The 17,924-nt window shown below is 32.8% G+C and overlaps 1 protein-coding gene across 2 annotated transcripts in view; it reads left to right on the forward strand.

Moving 5' to 3' along the window:
- LOC139510133 (probable global transcription activator SNF2L2) overlaps positions 1-17,924 on the forward strand; it is a 53,683-nt gene continuing 35,759 nt past the window's right edge. For both annotated transcript variants that reach the window (XM_071296458.1, XM_071296449.1), the window contains exons 1-12: positions 1-121; positions 10,752-10,915; positions 11,305-11,989; positions 12,342-12,524; positions 13,487-13,751; positions 14,384-14,510; positions 14,724-14,897; positions 15,136-15,309; positions 16,404-16,595; positions 16,956-17,086; positions 17,339-17,399; positions 17,780-17,833. In XM_071296458.1, the coding sequence (XP_071152559.1) occupies positions 10,787-10,915; positions 11,305-11,989; positions 12,342-12,524; positions 13,487-13,751; positions 14,384-14,510; positions 14,724-14,897; positions 15,136-15,309; positions 16,404-16,595; positions 16,956-17,086; positions 17,339-17,399; positions 17,780-17,833 (2,175 nt within the window). In that variant the 5' untranslated portion in view covers positions 1-121; positions 10,752-10,786. The remainder of the gene's footprint in view (positions 122-10,751; positions 10,916-11,304; positions 11,990-12,341; positions 12,525-13,486; positions 13,752-14,383; positions 14,511-14,723; positions 14,898-15,135; positions 15,310-16,403; positions 16,596-16,955; positions 17,087-17,338; positions 17,400-17,779; positions 17,834-17,924) is intronic.

Consider the following 17,924-nt stretch of genomic DNA (forward strand, 5'->3'; position numbering starts at 1 on the left):
TCAAGGTTGAAGTGACTTGCGTCAGATGAATGCGCATAGAAAATAAAGCCATCGACAACTCAACAAATGCTTTGATTATTGTTGACCTAATTATAGAATTTACCTTTATTTACAGACACCGGTAAGTTTACTTGTGTATTGGATTAGTCTTTGGCGCGGTTTCTAATTATTTATGATCGTTAAACACAATTTAATGATTTATGTGTGTTGTAAAGTCGGTTCTTTGTTCGTGTCTGTGGTGTCGATTCTCTTCTTGGTGGAAATATTTCCATTGAAACTACCATTGTGATTTAGCCATCTATGTTTATAGACATCATTCTATTCCATCGTAGTTATAATAATGTGTACAGTATATGATTATGAAGTCATACTATCAAATTCAGAAATATTTTTCAGCAATATTCAAAAATATTCATATCATATCATATAGAATACAAATTTGTATAAATGATTTGTTGAATTTTATTCATTGTTATAATTTTATATTCTTTTACCCTACTTAACTTGTGATCATACATTTTGTATAATATAAAAAGGTTCAAATTATAAATTTATATGTGCTGCCTTCTGGGGTTTTATTAATAAGCTATCAGAAACGACAAGAAACATCAACATGATCAAGAAGATTCATCTAGCACAAGAAGACTAATTTAGGGACAAGAAAACTAACTTATAAGCCTTAAGAAATTCAGATTATTTATTTCAAATAAATAGATATAGAAACGTGCATCAAAGTGTTTTAATGCCCGTGCCGTAGCGGATAATATAGTAGCCTGAAAGTTAATATTAGAAAGACTAAAGTCATAATTTTTAATAAGGCTGGAAGGAAAATTCAGGAGAATTTTCGACTGCAGAATAACTTGATTGACTGTGTCGCTCATTACAAATATTTAGGTGTTCACTTTACTGCTTCTGGAAGTTTTCATCTAGCTAAAACTGAACTTTATAATAAGGCTCTTAAAGGGAAACTTCGCAAAAAAATCAAAAATTGATATTATGTTTATTCTGTATAAAAATTCTCAAATTCATAGATATTAAAGTTTTATTCTGCTAGATAAGAGATCACCATCGATTTTAAATTTAGAGTATCAATTCTCTGCGGTCGGCCATTTTGTCACCTTCTCCGATTTGCAGTCAAGATATGTCTAAGGACCAAAACTACAGTAACCCGATGTAGTCGTAATTGCGTGTCGATAGCTCGTCAATCGTACGGTTGTTTTATCCGACTAGTTAACTAACTTGATACGGAAATTTTTTTTTTTTTTTTTTTAAATAACCAGGATCTGTTATTTTTAGACTGATAATATAGGAATTAGTGAAAAAGTCAAAATTTCAAATCATAAATAAGTCTTCCGTGAAACTAGAATTGTTTTCGAAAATCTAATTAGTTCATAATTCTTTTATGTAATAAACTTTATTCAAATAAATTAGGATCTTCGCTCCACTGATCACCCGCATGGCTAAAGGTATTACTCCCAAAGGTATTGGAGGGGGTGTGAGGTGACACGTCCAGGTATTCAAGCGATTTCCTGTCGAGTTTGCAAATTCATGCATCGTTTCACTTCTTAGTGTATTGATAAGTGTACACGGCCGATAACTTATAACTTTCCATTTTGAACTATTAGGTGTATAATATACATATCTATCTTGCGTGTCCGAAAGTGATATTACTAAACTCATACGCTTGTTTATGAATAACATTTCTGGTGAAAAGAAATTTATTTATAAAATATACATGTATGTAATATATATACGCAACTGGAAGTACACTAATACCGAGGGATGTGAATATTTTCCAGGAAAACTATAGAGTATCAAAGTTTCAAATCAATTTCGGGATTTATTTTCTCTCTTGATATTCAATGACAGCAGTTTGCAGAATAAACTGCTTGTCCGTTTTACTGGTATTCTGGCCAGTTGAAACAGACTTATAATTACATTAAAAAATAGGGAAAGATGACATTTAATTCGTTCATTTTTTTTTAAACATCGTTGGTCAAATAGCTAAAGTATTATATATAGTTACGGAGTGAGACGAAGAGTATTTTAAGAAGGACATTCCCGATTATGTATAAATTTTGTTGATGTTTTTCACACTTGAAAAGCATATCTGTTCGTAATTTGTTGATTCCATTCCAATTAGATCCTTTATTTCCTGTCAATTTTTTAAAACATTTTTTTTCAAATATCTGAAGTATTCATGTGTTGTGAGATTTAAAATATTTTGATGAGCACATTAATTCCTAAATAGGTAATTAAAGATCACTTTGGATTGACTAAAATATATAATTGCAATTGTTAATGATCTGTTTGAAATATTTAAGGCTGCCGATCCTAATTTGAAATAGTACAATTTTTAGTTCATAAACTCGTGTTTAGAAGGCTATTTTTATTTATAAATACTTCAATTAAAATAATTCAGTATTTTATCGTTACTAAAGTATTCAAAAGTCATAATTCATTAAAAGTGATCTTGTGCAAAATATAAAAAATATACAACAGCTATCCAGTTATTGTGCGATCTTATTATTCCCGTTAATTAATTTTAATTAATTTTTTTTACATTCATGTGTCTGAAACTTTGTCTGACTCCCGTTTACAATTGATACGAAATGTTATTCACACCTGAAATGCCAGTGAACCGTGACGCCTAGATTTCACTGAATGATGATCAAAAGATTAGAATTACATAATGCTAATCTTTTAATTACCTTGAGTTAAACTACGCATTCCACATTCTTTAGGTGTCACAAAACAATACACATTTTATTGTTTCCACCGTACAAGTAAGTGAAAATGATTGCTGGAATGAAGCAAAAAGGTCAGAATACAAACATGTATTTTTAATACACTATCGATCATGTCAGTTTCATATGTTTGTTTAAAGTATTTTTAGAAAAAAAAAATCATAAAAATGTTCTATTGTATGATTTACTTTTATTATTAAAATTCGTTTTAAAAAATCCACACGATCTAATTTTAAAAGTTGCATGGCTATCACTTATTTTTCGTTGGTTAATAGCTACACCAAAAGTCGTCGATGCGCTTTAAATCGCGTTATTAGATGGTTAACGAACAAGACTTAAATGAGATATTTTCACTCCCGGCATGCATCAAAGACTTAAACTACGTCACATAAGTCAGGAAGTTTCAAAAAATAAAATTAATAATTCCCAATTTTCTTCTTTATTAAATTTCATATCAAAATAAAACTTGGTGAATATGTTTTTTATGGTATTATGAACATAATAAGATGAAAAGTGAAAAATCGCGAATTATCCCTTTAAGGCCTACTATAAACTTAGAAAGGATTTTATCAATTTGTCTCCTGGAATAAAATCTTGTGTTCATATTTTTGATCATACCCTTAAACCCATTCTGTTATATAATTCAGAGGTATGGGGAGGTTATAATGTCTCTTGTAATAAATTACAGTCTTCCTTATTTAATCTTGAAAATATTTTTAAAAATCTTAAGTGTGAGAATCTCCATCTTAAATTTTCTAAATTTATACTTGGTGTACACAAAAGGAGTGTCAATTTTGCTGTATTATCAGAACTGGGACGTTTCCCCTTACATTATGATATTGTAAAGTCAATTGTAAAATACTGGTATAGATTTGAAAATCTTACAACTGAATTCAGTCTATTGAAAGATGCTTATAAATGCAGCCAAGAGCTTCACAAATCTAACATAACTTCTTGGTTCTCATTTGTTAAAAAAGTATTAGAAGTTTTTGAAATTAAACAAGAAGTAAAACATTTCGGACAATATAAATTTTTGAACATATCTAGTAAATTAATTCACACTAAATATATTAGCAATTGGTATGCTAGCCAAAATAAAGCTTCTGATGGAAAACTGTTTAATTATGTGAAATTTAAGCAGAATTTTGGTTATGAAAATTATCTTTCTTTAATTAAGAACTTTGATTTTAGAAGATCTATATGCAAATTACGTATTTCTGCTCATAAGCTTCAAATTGAAGTTGGTCGTTTTTCAAATATTCCACGAAATGAATGAATTTGCAAAAAATGCTCCTCTGGCTGTGTTGAAGATGAAATCCATTTTTTAACTAACTGTGAAAATTTTAAATCAGATAGAGATGCTCTCTTTGACTTTGTTTGTCAAAGAATTCCAAATTTTTCTATACTTGATAATCAGCATAAATTTATTTATTTATTAAACTGTGAAGACAATCAGGTCCTTAATGCTGTTGGTAAATTTATTAAAGTGAATATGAAGTAGTAATTGTATTGTAACTGTATGTAAAAAAAATAAAATTGTTTGTATCTATGTATCTATGCAAATCATTATTCTTTTGCCTTATTCATGTATACTCTGTATGCCCCTTGTGGGCCCTTAATTGGAAATAAAATATGTTCTGTTCTGTTCTGTATACATGTAATTCTAGAGTAATGCCTCTTTAGGCCAAAAAAAAATATATGTCTGTTTACGGTTACCCGACCGACCCTAAGCCATTTTATTTCAGTCGTAAAGTGAAAAATTAATAGAACTTGTCTCAAAAGCGAAGTAAGGGTTGCCAATAAATTTAATCAATTGCCTGTTCACAATTGTGAATATGACAGCCGTTTTAAGGAAACTGGCAACTCGTGTATTGAAATAAAAACTTCGCCGCCATTTTTTTCCAACCAATAACCAAGGGAAATAATCCAATCATTAAAAATTCGGGTAAACTCGGCCCATGGACAACTCGGACCACGGTAAGAAGGACCGCACAACTGAAAATACAAAAAATAAAATGAAGAAAAATAATAAAATGCCTTAAATGGAAAAACAGACCTACCTACATGTACCCTATTTATTTTGATGATGTAACTTTAAACAGACATATAATTTTTTTGTTGAATTTATACACAATACTTAAATCTAGTACAAATTTGGGTAGCGTCACTTCAGTTTTGTCCCTTTACACCTGTATATGATTTGCAAGTGGGGGCATCATCTGTGCCTCATGGACACCTTCCCCATTTTTTTTTAAGGTTCCACTAAAGTCAAAATATAGGACACTTCACAAACATCCAAACTGGTTCTTGGGGTGAACACTAAATTTTTCAAAAATATCTGGAGGCCTGGGAGAAGACTTTATTTGATAAAAATTGGTATGGATGGTACTGTTACATGCAATGCAATACAAGCTAATGTTGTTTTGTCACATATATATGTTTCAACCGGTTTGGCCACAACATAACACTTTCAAGTTTATTTACAATTTACACAGTATGTATATGTTAAGTATATTTAAATGATTATATGTTCCCATAGTTTAGGACTTTATTCATTATCGGTTGAAAAATACAATACAGGCGAAGTTCAGATTTTTATGCCCCACCTACGATAGTAGAGGGGCATTATGTTTTCTGGTCTGTGCCTCTGTTCGTCTGTGCGTCCGTTCGCTTCAGGTTAAAGTTTTTGGTCAAGGTAGTTTTTGAAGAAGTTGAAGTCCAATCAACTTGAAACTTAGAAAACATGTTCCCCATGATATGATCTTTCTAATTTTAATGCAAAATTATAGTTTTGACCCCAATTTCATGGTCCACTGAACATAGAAAATGATAGTGCGAAGTTCAGGTTAAAGTTTTTGGTCAAGGTAGTTTTTGATGAAGTTAAAGTTACATCAACTTGAAACTTAGTACACATGTTCCCTATGATATGATCTTTCTAATTATAAAACCAAATTATAATGTTGACCCCAATTTCACGGTCCACTGAACATAGAAAATGATAGTGCGAGTGGGGCATCCGTGTACTATGGACACATTCTTGTTTTTAAGTGTCCTAGATTTTGACTTTAGTGGAACTTTAAATAGAGTTGGAAAATGTAAGAAAATAAGGGAAAAAATAGGGCCTTTTGAAAATGTCATTACATGTATCTATTCAGTATCTTTCAATTGCATACATTGAGCATGTTAAGTACTGTATGATTGTGAGGCTTTGGAGCATATCTAGTGGTCCCATGGTTTTGACCACCAAATTTTGTGAACCACAGACAGTCACACAATTTTGGTATTAGTAATAGAAATTATAGTGAGGATTACCAGATTTTCTTCAAGGACTCTCAGGGGGAAAAAGATTCAGAGATATCTGTGACTAAGTTCAGCAGGAAACTGTGATTCATAACAGTTCAGGAACATGCTTGCTATTAAAGGGACACAATTGATGCCCACAGTAATTCCTAGAACCTGTCAATAAACTTTATTGCAGTAACGCAGTAAATTTGTCAAGCGGAAAATTTTTAGAAAACCTTGTTTACTTATTCTCAACTGAAATGTATAACTGTTAAAAAACAAATGTGATCCATACAAAAAACAATTAAGCAATTTAAGGATTGAAGGATCAAAGGTAAAATGTACATTTGTAATGCCCCAACCCAAATATGACATGTACATGTATGACCACTGAGTATACGGCGCAGGATGTTTGTGCTTTTACATACGTTTGCATTTTTATACGACCGCAAAAATTTTTGAGGTCGTATATTGGTATCATGTCGTGGTAAATTTTGCTAGCTTTAATTATACGACCGCATAAATTTAAAAAAATTTGTTGGTTGTATATTGGTGTCATAGTCAGCGTCTTCCGAACACGGATTGTTTCCTGATACTAACTTTTGTATAAGTAAAAAGAAATCAATAAAATTTTAACACAATGTTTATAACCACAAAAGGAAGCTTGGGATTGATTTTGGGGGTTATGGTCCCAAAGGTTTAGGAATTAGAGGTCCAAAGGGGCCAAAAACTGCATTTATCTAGTTTCAGGACAAGAAGTTGTGTATTAGTTTTTCAATTGTTCTGATATTGTACCACATTGTTTAATACCATAAATAGAAGGTTGGGATTTATTTTAATGGTTATTGGGCAAACAGTCTAGGAATTAAGGGCTAAAAAGAAGCATTTTTCTAGTTTACAGACAATAAATTGGAGTTATCTTTCTTTGTCCAGAATGGTTGTTGAATCACCTTAAACCAATGCCTCATGAAATTTCTTTGAAAATTTGAGTTATCTTTCTTTGACCAGAATAGTAGTTGAATCAACTTAAATCAATGCTGTATACAATATACAATGCAATATTCACTTTTACTACCAACTGATAAATTAAAGCAATCTTTACCATTCAGTGATTACAAGTATTTTGATTACTATTCCAACATAATGCTCTTTTACAAGTGGAAAAATTGAAGAATTTTTTCGTTTCCGTTCATAACTTAAGTTTGTCTCAACTTAATTTAATGAAATGCTTATTACCTCTAAACTCAGTTTAAGTTCAATTTTTAGCAGCTTCACTTTAACAGTTCTTGAGTTATGTCCCTTTATATCGTTATATGCTAGCGGAGGCATCATCTGTGTCCCTTTGGACACATTCCCCATTTTTTATTTGGCTCGCGGGTAAATGATTTTCAGAAAAAAATTGAACATTTATTTTTCATTACAAATTTTATTAATTACCTTAAGTAGTTGTTACTTTATCATATGGTACAAAAATTGTTCCAAAAAAATCAATACGTGTTTGCCCCTGGTGACTTTTCAAATGTAGATATCATTGAAAAAGCTCCAAATTATCTCCCTTTGGTGCAAAAATGCCATTTTTTGGCATTTAAATTGAAATATCCTTTTTTAACTCATAGGTGACCTATATCTTTTATTGTTGTTTTTGAATAAGCTGTACATAAACTAAATAATTGTAAAATTTAAGCGATTTCTGTAATTTAATTCTTTTTTTATTTCGATATTGCCGCTATTTCTCCTATTAATTCAACAAGAAAAAAGGACATTAACAAAAATGTATGCTTCTTTCGAAGACAGATTGTGAGCGTAAATGAACGGTGACCCCTTTTTTATTTCATTTTTCTATTAAGTTTAAGATAAAGTTCATTTATAGAAAAATATAGCGAAATCCTATATTAGATAAAAAAAAAATGATTTAGACCCGCAAGCCCCCTTAATTAATATTAATTTTAACCATGACTATGACATTTTATATTTTAATATTTTATATATATAAATAAAATGAGTAGTTATTGTTGCAAACTCCATTAGAAATTTGAATTGAGATCACTTTTGGAATAAGGGAAAGGGGGAGGTAAAAAAAAATTTGGGGGGTATGGGGGGGGGGGTCAATTTTTCTCATTTCAGAAAATAAAAAGAAAATTTCTTCAAATATTTTTTTTGGAGAGGTTTTTTTATTCAACAGCATAGTGAATTGTTCAAAAGCAAAAAAAAAATTTTTAAGTTCATTAGATCGCATTCATTCTGTGTCAGAAACCTATGCTGTGTCAACTATTTAATCACAATCCAAATTCAGAGCTGTATCCAGTTTGAATATTGTGTCCATACTAGCCCCAACCATTCAGGGTTTGAGCTCTGCAGTCGTATAAAGCTGCGCCCTGCGGAGCATCTGGTTTAAATGGACATTTGTGCTTCAATTCATAGATCACTTGAGTTTTTACAATATTTACTTCTCATGTCTTCCCTACTATTTTATCTGGGCTTTGGATCAGCAGTTTTGACCTGGCAGAGTTTTTTCATTATGGTTGAAAGTCATTTCATAGAGCATGCGTGTTTAAAAGTAATTTCATAGCACATAAATATAGTTATTATAGCAAGGCTCAACAATAACGCTTGTCAGATTGTCTGGTACCAGAGGAAAAAAAGGTCAGACAAGTAAAAGCTATATCAAGCTTGTCCGATTGGACAAGTATAACTATTCTGCAGAAAGTAAAATTAATCCAACTTTGATGAACAAAGTTATTATAAAGAAAAACCAAGAAAAGAAGATAAAAACAAGTCAATAATTTGACATGTTTATTTGAAACTGAAACTTTTTATTTCTCAAGACCCCATGTATTTGCCATCGATAATTTAAAACTGATTCATTGTCAGGTACTTTTTTACTGGTAATAGGCATACTTTTCTCGAAAACCAGTCATTTGTAGATAAATGAAGTTTACAAGGCAGTTGTAACCAGATGGAAACATTCCGCTCAAAGTTTAATAGATTTGATAGACATGATTAATAGGCAGTTTGGCAACCCAGGAGACATTGTGGGACCAATACAAATCATTACCTCCTTTTCCTACCTTATTCTGTCATGTCTGTTGTTTTAAAATAAATACCATACAATACCTGTACTGTTTTTAACAAAAAATATTTTTTAAAGAAAATAAAGAAAATATTCACCATAAAATTCATAAAATCATTTTAAATCATATGTTAAAAAAAAAATACTTGCAATACAGTAACCTATTATAGTTGTTAGTTTCTGTGTCATTTGGTCTGTTGCAGAGAGTTGTCTCATTGGGCAATCATACCTCATCTTATTTTTGTTTTTATTGATTGCATGATTTGGATAAACTTTTTTCAACTTAAAAAAAACAGGATGCAAATTCGATGAGTGTACATTGACAGGCCGATCAGACGTTGCCTCATGTGCAGAGTCTGACGAGACTTTGGCATTGATGAAAACTCGAACCATAGTCCTGTGACATGACTAGATTCAGTTGTTGTCTTCTCAACTCATATTTTTGAACACCCCAAGGGTGACTGGGGTATAGAAATATGGTCACTTGGTCTTCTCCCGACCGGCAGTAAAACGCTTGCCGAAGTGGGGCGTCCGTTTGGCTGTGCGGGATGTATCAAGTTCGCAGTCACGTCCGGTCAGAAGGGGGACGTTAAATCCGATGTCTCGTGTACAGAGAGTGCCACGCTCTTTGCACGTTAAGAACCCTTGCAACAACTCTTTGAGGGGTCCGTAGGTGGCCTGCTGCAAGGCAAAATTTCTGTCCCTATCCAATATACCCTCATTTTCCAGTGGCAGTCCAAATTTCCCCGACCATCATCCCAGATGGCCTCTATTGTACCAACCTACCTATTGTATTTATTGTGAACTTGTTCTCGTCCTGAATATGCATGAAATATTTGCCACTGGACGTTAAGCAACCAACAATCAATCATATTTTTGAAAAAGATTTCAAAAGATATAAATCAAATTCTTTTCTATTGTTTTAATTTATTTTGTTCCTTGAATGAATTTAAAATGCAAACAAGGTTATTATGAAGATCATTTGTTTTAGACAAGTTACAATTTTATTCGGACAAGTAAGTTTTGGTATGTACTTGTCCTAGGCCTGTATAGCTAATAGAAAACATTCTGAAGATATACAGACATGTATAGTCACCACAGATCAGTTTTAACTTAATATACATGTATGAAGCTCATGGATTGAACAAATTTCTCTTGTTATCTGTCCTGACTGGTATTTTGCATGTATTTCAAAGAAATATTCTAGTTTCTTTATTATATCTTAGGTTACAGACTGAGAAAATAAATCTAGAGAAAAAGTGCAAATGTCAGATCAATTTAAGACGGGTATAATATCAAAATTTAAAGCGCAAATGTCCAGTGTTTGAAGCACAAATGTCCTATCGTATGCATGTTACAGGTGAAAAAACACAAATGTCCTGTGCCCTACAGTATGTATACTGTTCACCTATAAATCAATATGTGGCACTTTAATAAAATAATTTATTATTATTATTATTTTATATGTATTGCGTAACTTACTCTCTGTGTAGTTTATTCATTTAATTTCTTGTAAGAGAAATCTGTCATTCTTTGATTAATTTACCTGAGCAAAAAATTATCTTTTGAATAGATGAAAACATGTTTCAACTCAAAAAGCAGCATGTGATGTTGTATTTATGTTATGTTCAAGTATATATTTTTTCTTTCAGAAGTGATATATTGAGTTTTATATCTCCTAGCCATAATGGCTACTGGAGAAGAAGGCAACATGATGGCTGGTCCTCCAATGGCTGGTCCTCCAATGGCTGGTCCACCAATGAACCCTTCTTACCAGCAGCAGCAACCTCAAGACAATGTTCAGATGATACAGAAGGTAATAAACGTTGTCATGAAGATTGTTTTAATTAAACAGTTCATATTTCATGTATTAATTCATGAATAAATATTGATACTTAAATATTTACATACAATGGATCACCACACTGAGCAACAGTAATTGCTTGCGTCTTAAAAATATTGTTGAGAAACTCTTATAATATGTGTATGAAAAGTGTTATTCTCTGAATGTTCTTCTGCTTGATATTTGTTCTTAAAATTGCTCTTACAAAAAATAAGGTAATTATTAGAAAAATGAAAGAATCTTTAATGTGTCAAAAGTTAATTGAATTCTTTGCTGACCAATTTTTTCCTCACAAGATTTTATTTCAATATATATTACCCATCTTTTAACCTATATTAATTTTAAATATTTATATTTTTAAGGCAATTAGTCAAATGGAAGACAAAGGTATGCAAGGAGATCCAAGGTATGCTCAACTCATGGCTATGGCTGAACGTGCAAGATCTGGTGGCATGCATCCACAAGGAATGCAAGGTAGTGGTGGACCACAAGGCATGCCACCACAACACCATGGTATGCAGAATCCATATGGTACTAGAATGGGGCCTGGTGTCATGGGTCCACAGGGCATGCCTAGTGGACAACACCCAATGCAAAGTGGGCCCCAGGGAATGCCTCCTGGTGCTCCTCAAGGTATGCATGGTGTCCAACAACAGGGTATCCCTACAAACCAAGGAATGGGAACACCACACAGAATGGGCAGTATGCATCAAGGTATGCCTAATACCCCAAGTGGAATGCCTGGACCTGTACAAAGTATGGGAGCTCCAAATATGTCTGGTCCACCTAATATGCCTAATGTTTCCAGTGGTGGTCCTGGTTATTCCATGAATGTCCAGAATGTACCCAACCCTACTGGGTCTGGACCAATGAATCCAAACATTGCTGGTGGAGGTGGTAATGTGATGCCAGGACACCCTAGTGGTCAGAGTGGAATGGGGCACCCAGGACCACAGCCAGGGATGAATCCAATGATGAATAGAGGTGCATCTCAACCAAATATGGCACCTACAAATCCAGGGATGGAAGGGGATCAACCTCAACAAGGTAATATATTATATGAATGTCTTGAAATACACTTAATGCTTTTCCTGGATATTTTGCTCAATACATCAAGCACGATACTTGTTTTGTTGAAGCTTTCAAATATTTAATAAATGACTCTACATATGCTCCTTTATATAAAAAAGAAGATGTGGAATGATTGCCAATGAGACAACTCTCCACAAGAGACCAGAAATTAACAACTATTGGTCTTAAGTTCTGCTCAACCACATGATAAGTTGAACTTGTCTTTTCCTCATTTTAAAGCATTGCATACAACTACAAGAATTACAAGTGGGCATGTACTATTTAGTTTATAACAAAACAAATATTTGTATTGTTTCCATTATTGCAGGTCACCAAGGAATGCAGCAACCTGGAAATAAGATGACTGCCTTCAATCCATCTCAGCTATCACAACTCCGTGCACAAATAATGGCTTATAAATTCCTTGCTAGAAACCAGTCCATACCTGAAAATCTAAGGGCAGCTGTGGAAGGCAAGAGACCACCTTTTACTGGAATACCAAGACCTCAAGGTTTGAGATTGATACTTATATATCTATAGGAGTGATGATAGACTTCAAGTGATTCACTCAAATACATCTAATTTTATAATTTACATGTACATGTATATTTCGTCCTAATAGGGGAGTATTATACATGGAAGATCAAATAAATCATAAATAATGTTGAACATTTGAAATTAATTAAATTTGTTTATTATACCCCCGCTTTGAAAAAAAGGGGGTGTACTGTTTTACCTCTGTCTGTCCGTCCGTCAGTCTGATCTGTCAGTCAGTCCGTCCGTCCCATGAATATTTTTCGTCACATTTTTCTCAGGAACTACACTATCAGGATTTCTGAAATTTGGTTTCAGGCTTGATATAAGTCAGCTATACCGTGTGATGCGTTTTCAGATTCATCACTCGACAACTTCCTGTTTACCGAACACTTGCATATTTTTACACAATTAATATTATCCACTAGCGGCGGGGGTATCATCAGTGAGCAGTAGCTCGCAGTTTCACTTGTTGTAAAAGATGTAACAATTCCATTTTGACCTTTAAATAATTTATTACAAGTCTTAGGAAAATAATTTTGAAGTCATTCAAACTAGAAATGGTAAAAAGAATCTGCTTTTATATAATTCAGCCTATACAATATAAAAAAGAAGATGTGGTATGATTGCCAATGAGACAACTATCCACAAAAGACCAAAATGACACAGACATTAACAACTATAGGTCCCAGTACGGCCTTCAACAATGATCAAAGAAACTTGATACAAATCAGAAACCTTGCTAATCTTTATATAATTCAGCCTATACATAACATGATACAAGTCAAAAACCATGCTAATCTTTATATAATCCAGCCTATACATAACATGATACAAGTCAGAAACCATGCTAATCTTTAGATGAGAACAGATGCCTCTTTTTGTATGGGTACTTACAATATTTATATCTTCATCCATGTTTTTACTTAAAAATTTCAGATTCTCATCCAAATCAGCCACAAAGAATTCCACCACAAAGTCAGTCCCAGCCTCAACAAGGTCCACAGCCAAACTTTCAAAGTGGAGCCACACCAGGAGTGCCACCAACTCAACAACAACAACAACAACCAAAACCCAATCAACAGACCCCTCCTCCCTCCTCTTTACAGGCTATGATGACCATGCAGAAACAAAGTAAAATAGCACCAGTTCAGAAACCTCAAGGACTTAATCCGATTGATATTCTTAATGAGAGGGAAAATAGGTATTTAGTAAAAATAGAGTTCAGACTAACAAAACATACACTTTTCTGTTTACTCACACTCAAAATGTTAGACAAAAGCTTGATAAATAATTGATCATGACAAGATGCCATTGCTTTCAAAATGGTTTTAATGATTATAGTTATTTATAGAATTTCATTTTCTAGTTAAATGATATGGATTTTTTTTTATTTAGCATCACTCACTCAAAAGTTTCTTATTCAACATGTTCAATGGCATAAATCAAACACAGTTCTTCTCTTTTTTCTTTTTTTTTTTTTAACTTTTTATGAAATATTACAACATAGATTATTTCAAGTTAAAAGTAATAAAGAGTAAGGTGACATTTCTTAAACACTGAAACTGACATTGTAATATTTTTATTCCCATTAGTTTTTCCTTAAATAAATACAAATCCTTTATCAGTTCTGTTTCCAGGATAGAAGAAAATGTAGGTAGTGTACAATTTTCAACCATATTCAAATGCTTTTAGGACGGACATGAGCTATGTTTTGGGTCTTAATTACTACAGATTATTGGAACAACATTAGAACCCAATTAATGAGATATAATGCAGGTTATGGCTTTGTATTTTGTATGTATCTAGTTAATAGTAATAAAATGTATGTTACAGAATTGCAGCCAGAATTGGTCACAGAATCAAGGAATTACATAATCTACCTGCTGTAATGCCTGAGGACATGAAATGTAAAGCTATGATAGAATTAAGGGCCCTCAGATTACTCAATTTTCAAAGACAGGTAAGAGAAAACATATTGATTAAATTGATAAAAACCACTGTCATCTTGTCCTTTTTAAAGTTGAGGATTTTGTAAAATGATGTGTTACTCATGTGAAAATAAATTTAACTCTGACAAAGTTATTTAGTATACACTACAGATTTGTTTAGGACCTATTCTACTTTTAATGTGATTAACATTAATCCTACTTTATTGTGTTTATTATGTTTATAGTTGAGAACTGAAGTAGTTGCTTGTATGAGAAAAGATACAACATTGGAGACAGCACTTAACACCAAGGCATATAAACGTAATAAAAGACAAACTCTCAGAGAGGCAAGAGTTACTGAGAAACTGGAAAAACAACAAAAAATGGACCAAGAAAGAAAGAAAAGACAAAAACACCAGGTACTTTATGTTTAACAGTCTATCTTTTTATAATTCTAGACAAAGGTTGCACTGTCAATTTAAAAATAAAACCTGATAAATATGAAACTTTATCCACATACAGTGAATTAAACAGGTCTAGAATTACCTGGAAAGGATATTTAAATAAATCAATGTGGTCATGATTTACTTTTATTTCTATAAATGATATTGGACTTGCTTAACATATAATCATTGTTCAATTATAACTGATTTGTAGGAGTATCTGAATGCTGTTCTACAACATGCCAAGGACTTCAGAGATTATCACCGTATTATACAGACTAAGGTCAACAAGGTTAACAAGGCCATCATGATGCACCATGCTAACACAGAAAGAGAACAAAAGAAAGAACAAGAGAGACTAGAGAAAGAAAGAATGAGGAGACTTATGGTAAGATTATTGTGTGTCCTTGACATTGGCAAGTGTGAGGCTAAGGAGTGATGTTTCTGGCTGACATTGAAATAGCAAGTGTGAGGCTAAGGAGGGATGTTTCTGGCTGACACTGAAATAGCAAGTGTGAGGTTAAGGAGGGATGTTTCTGGCTGACACTGAAATAGCAAGTGTGAGGTTAATGAGGGATGTTTCTGGCTGACATTGAAATAGCAAGTGTGAGGCTAAGGAGTGATGTTTCTGGCTGACATTGAAATAGCAAGTGTGAGGCACAGGAGGGATGTTTCTGGCTGACATTGAAATAGCAAGTGTGAGGCTAAGGAGGGATGTTTCTGGCTGACATTGAAATAGCAAGTGTGAGGTTAAGGAGTGATGTTTCTGGCTGACATTGAAATAGCAAGTGTGAGGCTAAGGAGTGATGTTTCTGGCTGACATTGAAATAGCAAGTGTGAGGTTAAGGAGGGATGTTTCTGGCTGACATTGAAATAGCAAGTGTGAGGTTAAGGAGTGATGTTTCTGGCTGACATTGAAATAGCAAGTGTGAGGCTAAGGAGTGATGTTTCTGGCTGACATTGAAATAGCAAGTGTGAGGCTAAGGAGGGATGTTTCTGGCTGACATTGAAATAGCAAGTGTGAGGCTAAGGAGTGATGTTTCTGGCTTTTGAGTGCAAGTGTGAGGCTAGGGAGTGATGTTTCTGGCTTTTGAGGGCATCAACATTTGTTAAAGTGGGTGATCAGATCATAAAAGTGATACATAGCTATGTGTCAAGAGTTTATTTAGGTATTAACTCTGTCTATAGCTAAATTTCAACTTTGCTCACTCTTATTCAGTTTAATTTATAACCTATCGATAACAGATCAGTTAAAGACAGTAAAATTCACACATCATCAATGATCTATAGTCTATACACTCTCACAACTATTTGCTGCTAGAAGTGGGATATGTTCATCATTCATTTAGTTCCTTCTTAAACGATCAAAAATGTTAATTGTCTCAGTAAACTTGAACAAAATCAGTTTTGAATTCTTAATGGTCTCTATAACATTGTGTCTAGTATGTTTTATTTCCTATATTTGATTGTTTATATTTGTAGGCTGAAGATGAAGAAGGTTATAGAAAGTTAATTGATCAGAAGAAGGACAAACGTCTGGCCTACCTTCTATCTCAGACAGATGAGTACATTACAAATATGATGTCCCTCTTAGCAGAGCATAAAGAAGACATAAGAAAGAAGAAAATGGAAAGAAAGAAAAAGAAGAAGGGGGTTGAAGCAGTTAACCCAGAGGTAATTTTGTGTTTTCCTTGCCCTGTAATTCTCCAATTTTTTCAGACCTAAAACCAACTCTTTATGTATATTTCAACTCACCATGTAAATCAATTTGTAATAGAATTGTAAATATATAAATATGTAGATCTGGTACGATTGCCAATGAGACTACTCTCCGACAGAATAGGCTTGATACTTTACATTGTTTACATTAGATGCATCATTGTAGTTCAGTTTTTAGAAACAAGACAACTATAAAACCATTTATGACATATACAACCACTTTAAAACTGCATTAAATCTTAGGTCAAGGCCAAAATATTTCTGTAATAAATGATTGAAAAGTGATATTGTATTTAGTTTTGTTTTTGACTTTAGGTATTGGATGAAAGCTCTAATGCCAGTGATATGAGAGTTTCTGTAGTAGAGACAGCAACACGAAAGATTCTGTCTGGCGAAGGGGCTCCTCTAGCTAGTCAATTAGATACTTGGTTAGAATTAAATCCAGGGTGAGTAAAAACTTATTTCCCTTCAAATATAGCCAGTCAATTAGATACTCAGTTAGAATTGAATCAAGATTGAATGAAAAATAATTTTCCTTTTTGTCTGGATAGTGAATTAGATACTTTTAAACTAGAAATAAATCCAGAGTGATTGAAAACTGATTTTCGTTTCTGTCTAGCTAGTCAAATATATACTTGGTTATGATTAAATTAAATATAAGAATATGAAAAGCTAATCGACATATGTTGATATTTCAGATATGAGGTAGCACCAAGAGTTGATGGTGAGGAGGACGAGGAAAGTGGAGAGGAAGAGGAGGTAATCCCAATCAATTCATTCTTCTTTATACTTTATATTCACAAAACGTATCAAATTTTCCTCTAAAGATAGGATATGCAAATAAAGATCTATTTTTTAGGAAAATCAGTTTTATTTCTTACCCAAGTGGGTTCTATTTTTTTGCCAAACCAGCTCTATCCTTCATATAGATATATCTCATTAAGATGGGGAATCAGCAAATTTTATGATTATAACATTAAGATGAGGTTTCATTTGTCAAAAGTTTCATTTTTTTTTATTTTGAATTTTTGACTTAAAGTACACTTGAGGTTCCATTTAACTAATAACCTCTTAAAGGGTCCTGGACCCAATTTGGGGAATAAAAGAAAGAAAAAATGGTCAAATGTTTGTTATTACAGGAGAAACATGAGGAGATTCCAGTACCAGTAATACAAGAGGTGACACCAAAGAAGGTTAGTCATTTTAATCATCGGTATCACTGCTGTGATGATATTAAATAAATGTTCTTATCAAATATGTCAAAGGAAAATAGATCAGAAGTTT

Source organism: Mytilus edulis, chromosome 1, assembly GCF_963676685.1.
Source record: "Mytilus edulis chromosome 1, xbMytEdul2.2, whole genome shotgun sequence".
Taxonomy (NCBI): Eukaryota; Metazoa; Mollusca; class Bivalvia; order Mytilida; family Mytilidae; genus Mytilus; species Mytilus edulis.